Raw genomic sequence first — 4,452 nt, forward strand, 5'->3', positions numbered from 1 at the left:
GATGGTACACCAAATTTCATAGCCATGCCTGCTACATGAAGGGGAGCATTGCAGTGTGGTGGCAATGCTCCATAGACCCTACGAGCCCGCAGATCGGTGCCACTGAGAAGAAGGAAGTCCGAGTGACTGGCAGGATCAACATGCAAGTTCTCTAAACGTACAATGAAAAAAACCCAAAGTGCACAGAGACATTATAACAACCATTAGGAAGGGCTTACTGTTTTCTTTGGGGGGGTACAACCATAGCGGAAGACGCTCTGCGCTTTATCATTACAATAAAACGTGTCTCTTGTGTGAACGCTGTAAGTCTAATTTCCAGCAGAGGCGGCTCATTATACCCCGTAGGATTTGCAGCATGTGAGAAAGTCATTATCTGCGGTTTGGAGTAAATATACAGATCAGCGAGGAGCCAACTGTGATGTCACTGCGTCAGGTCATTTGGCGTTGGGGAAGGATCTATGACATTATAACAGCAAGGAACGCCAAGAAAGTGGCGCAGGACTGTGGCGTCGTGAGGCTCGGTGCATGGGGCATTACGCGGCATTTCCCTGCCCACCGCCACAAACAAGGTTCCAAGTACAGATTCTGCCTGGAAAAGTGTTACAATGAGAATCTGGTCAGGAGAGGGAAGATGGCGGGAGAGGGAAGATGGCGGGAGAGGGAAGATGTTGGGAGAGGGAAGATGTCGGAAGAGGGAAGATGTCGGAAGAGGGAAGATGTCGGAAGAGGGAAGACATCAAGGTATGGAAGATGTCGGGAGAGGGAAGATGTCGGGAGAGGGAAGATGTGGAGAGAGGGAAGATGTCGGGAGAGGGAAGACATCAAGGGATGGAAGATGTCAGGAGAGGGAAGATGTCGGGAGAGGGAAGATGTCAGGAGAGGGAAGATGTCAGGAGAGGGAAGATGTCAGGAGAGGGAAGATGTCAGGAGAGGGAAGATGTCGGGAGAGGGAAGATGTCGGGAAAGGGAAGATGTCGGGAGAGGGAAGATGTCGGGAGAGGGAAGATGTCGGGAGAGGGAAGATGTCGGGAGAGGGAAGATGTCGGGAGAGGGAAGATGGCGGGAGAGGGAAGATGTCGGGAGAGGGAAGATGTCAGGAGAGGGAAGATGTCAGGAGAGGGAAGATGTCAGGAGAGGGAAGATGTCAGGAGAGGGAAGATGTCGGGAGAGGGAAGATGTCGGGAAAGGGAAGATGTCGGGAGAGGGAAGATGTCGGGAGAGGGAAGATGTCGGGAGAGGGAAGATGTCGGGAGAGGGAAGATGTCGGGAGAGGGAAGATGGCGGGAGAGGGAAGATGTCGGGAGAGGGATGATGTCAAGACAGGGAAGATGTCAGGAGAGGGAAGATGCCGGGAGAGGGAAGATGTCGGGAGAGGGAAGATGTCGGGAGAGGGAAGATGTCGGGAGAGGGAAGATGTCGGGAGAGGGAAGATGTCGGGAGAGGGAAGATGTCGGGAGAGGGAAGATGTCGGGAGAGGGAAGATGTCGGGAGAGGGAAGATGTCGGGAGAGGGAAGATGTCGGGAGAGGGAAGATGTCGGGAGAGGGAAGATGTCGGGAGAGGGAAGATGTCAGGAGAGGGAAGATGTCGGGAGAGGGAAGATGTCGGGAGAGGGAAGATGTCGGGAGAGGGAAGATGTCGGGAGAGGGAAGATGTCGGGAGAGGGAAGATGTCGGGAGAGGGAAGATGTCGGGAGAGGGAAGATGTCGGGAGAGGGAAGATGTCGGGAGAGGGAAGATGTCGGGAGAGGGAAGATGTCGGGAGAGGGAAGATGTCGGGAGAGGGAAGATGTCGGGAGAGGGAAGATGTCGGGAGAGGGAAGATGTCGGGAGAGGGAAGATGTCGGGAGAGGGAAGATGTCGGGAGAGGGAAGATGTCGGGAGAGGGAAGATGTCGGGAGAGGGAAGATGTCGGGAGAGGGAAGATGTCGGGAGAGGGAAGATGTCGGGAGAGGGAAGATGTCGGGAGAGGGAAGATGTCGGGAGAGGGAAGATGTCGGGAGAGGGAAGATGTCGGGAGAGGGAAGACATCAAGGGATGGAAGATGTCGGGAGAGGGAAGACGTCAGGAAGATAAGTCAACAATTCATCACTCATGTTTCAGGAAAGATACATTTACAAAGAGTTTGGAAGAACCGCCCATGGCCATGAATCGAGTCAATCAATGCCGTCTATCTCTGCGCTGGGCATGTTGGGGATCCCTAAATTGTGCACATGGGTCTCACCTCAAGTCTTGTCCATTGTCATCAGAGGAGACGTCATCTATGTGGATCTGGTCACACTCCTTAAAATAAACAACAAAAAGATCATTATGTTATTTGTGTCTATAAATCTTCCATTGCAGAGACTGATGTGACTGGCTCAGTGTTCTCTGTACAGCACTGTGGTATATGTCAGAGCTATATACATGTATAATAATGTGTGACTGTGGGGGGGGGGACATTAGAGTGTAAGCTCCTCTGTACAGAGACTGATGTGACTGTGGGGGGGACATTAGAGTGTAAGCTCCTCTATACAAAGACTGATGTGACTGTGGGGGGACATTAGAGTGTAAGCTCCTCTGTACAGAGACTGATGTGACTGTGGGGGGGACATTAGAGCGTAAGCTCCTCTGTACAGAGGTAATATTGATGACGCTGAAGCTGCTGAATTCTGATTGGTTGGGGTTGGTAGAGAACCAGGAGGTGCAGTGGCTGAGCTGCGCTCCCCGTATCTCCGGCTGTATTATGTAAGGTGGAAGGTATTTGTATGGACTCGGATCTGCTTTTCTCATTTACACTGGAACAGAACGCGGTATCGTGTGACATCCGTGGCTATCACATATCCGTCCTCACGAAGCGCTGCCACTGGCGCACAGACACTACCTCATCGCCCACCGACTGGCACCGTCACCTTTCCAAGGTAAACAGAGAGCAGCGTCAACACCGACCTGCTTGCAAGATATGTTGGTGTGGATGGGGAACACGGGGCCGTGTCTTGTGATATCTGAGGAAGTATGGAGTCTGACCGGCCTTACTGAAAATGAAGTGACATCTCAGAGCAACAGAGTCACTTGGGAAATACTGAAGCCGGGGAATTGGCCTTTTCAGAAGGAACTCCGCAGTGGCGGCTTGTATATTTTCCTCAGCACAGACTTCCTTTAGATCAGGGGTGTCAAACTCAATGTAATGGTGGGCCGCATCAACATTATGGTTGCCCTCAAAGGGCCGGTTGTATCTGTAAGGCCTTGTTCACACCAAATGCAGAGCAGATCCGGTCAGCTTTCTGCACACACACACTAGTCTTTTAGACGCGTTTTTGATGCGTTTTTTGACGTGTTTTTGATGCGTTCCGGGCTCTTTTTGGTAAAAAACTTTTTTTAAGTTTAAAATGGGCTTTCAGTGTGTTTCAGGCATTAGCATGCGTTTTTTGATGCGTTCCAGAGCAGATCCAGAGCAGGTAAAATAGGGCCTGCTGCAGTTTTTTCACCTGCTCTGGATCTGCTCTGCAACTGAACGCTGCGATGTGACCTGGAGCAAAAAATACCATTGGAATACATTGGACGCAGTTTTGATCCGGTCTGCACCTGCTCTGCTCTGGATCTGCTCCGCGCCTGGTGTGAACAAGGCCTTAGACTATATAAATGTATCTAATCTTTATTATAATTGCCTCTGCATTCCATTATCACTGGTTTTAGTAATAACTTACCGTGTTTCCCCGAAAGTAAGACCTACCCCGAAAGTAAAGTCAGCTTTCTGCACACACACACTAGTCTTTTAGACGCGTTTTTGATGCGTTTTTTGACGTGTTTTTGATGCGTTCCGGGCTCTTTTTGGTAAAAAACTTTTTTTAAGTTTAAAATGGGCTTTCAGTGTGTTTCAGGCATTAGCATGCGTTTTTTGATGCGTTCCAGAGCAGATCCAGAGCAGGTAAAATAGGGCCTGCTGCAGTTTTTTCACCTGCTCTGGATCTGCTCTGCAACTGAACGCTGCGATGTGACCTGGAGCAAAAAATACCATTGGAATACATTGGACGCAGTTTTGATCCGGTCTGCACCTGCTCTGCTCTGGATCTGCTCCGCGCCTGGTGTGAACAAGGCCTTAGACTATATAAATGTATCTAATCTTTATTATAATTGCCTCTGCATTCCATTATCACTGGTTTTAGTAATAACTTACCGTGTTTCCCCGAAAGTAAGACCTACCCCGAAAGTAAGACCTAGCGCTATCTTCAGGGATTTCTGTAATATAAGACCTACCCCGAAAATAAGACCTAGTTCGGTGGTAGGTCTTATATTACAGAGATCCGCTAGGTCGTACTTTCGGGGTAGCTGCACATAAACTGATTTTTAAATGTAAAGACCGGCCGCAGCTCCCGCCCACACGCCAGCCGGCCGCAGCTCCCGCCCACACGCCAGCCGGCCGCAGCTCCCGCCCACATGCCCGCCCACACGCCAGCCGGCCGCAGCTCCCGCCC

General features: G+C 50.7%; 1 protein-coding gene across 1 annotated transcript in view; it reads right to left on the minus strand.

Annotated features, from left to right (window-relative positions):
- Positions 1 to 4,452, minus strand: part of EYA2 (EYA transcriptional coactivator and phosphatase 2) — a 68,264-nt gene that overhangs the window by 5,920 nt on the left and 57,892 nt on the right. The window contains exon 11 of the mRNA XM_018572369.1: positions 2,223 to 2,281. Within this exon, the coding sequence (XP_018427871.1) occupies positions 2,223 to 2,281 (59 nt within the window). The remainder of the gene's footprint in view (positions 1 to 2,222; positions 2,282 to 4,452) is intronic.

Source organism: Nanorana parkeri, unplaced genomic scaffold (genome assembly GCF_000935625.1).
Source record: "Nanorana parkeri isolate BGI_ZX_2015 unplaced genomic scaffold, ASM93562v1 scaffold2008, whole genome shotgun sequence".
Classification (NCBI taxonomy): Eukaryota; Metazoa; Chordata; class Amphibia; order Anura; family Dicroglossidae; genus Nanorana; species Nanorana parkeri.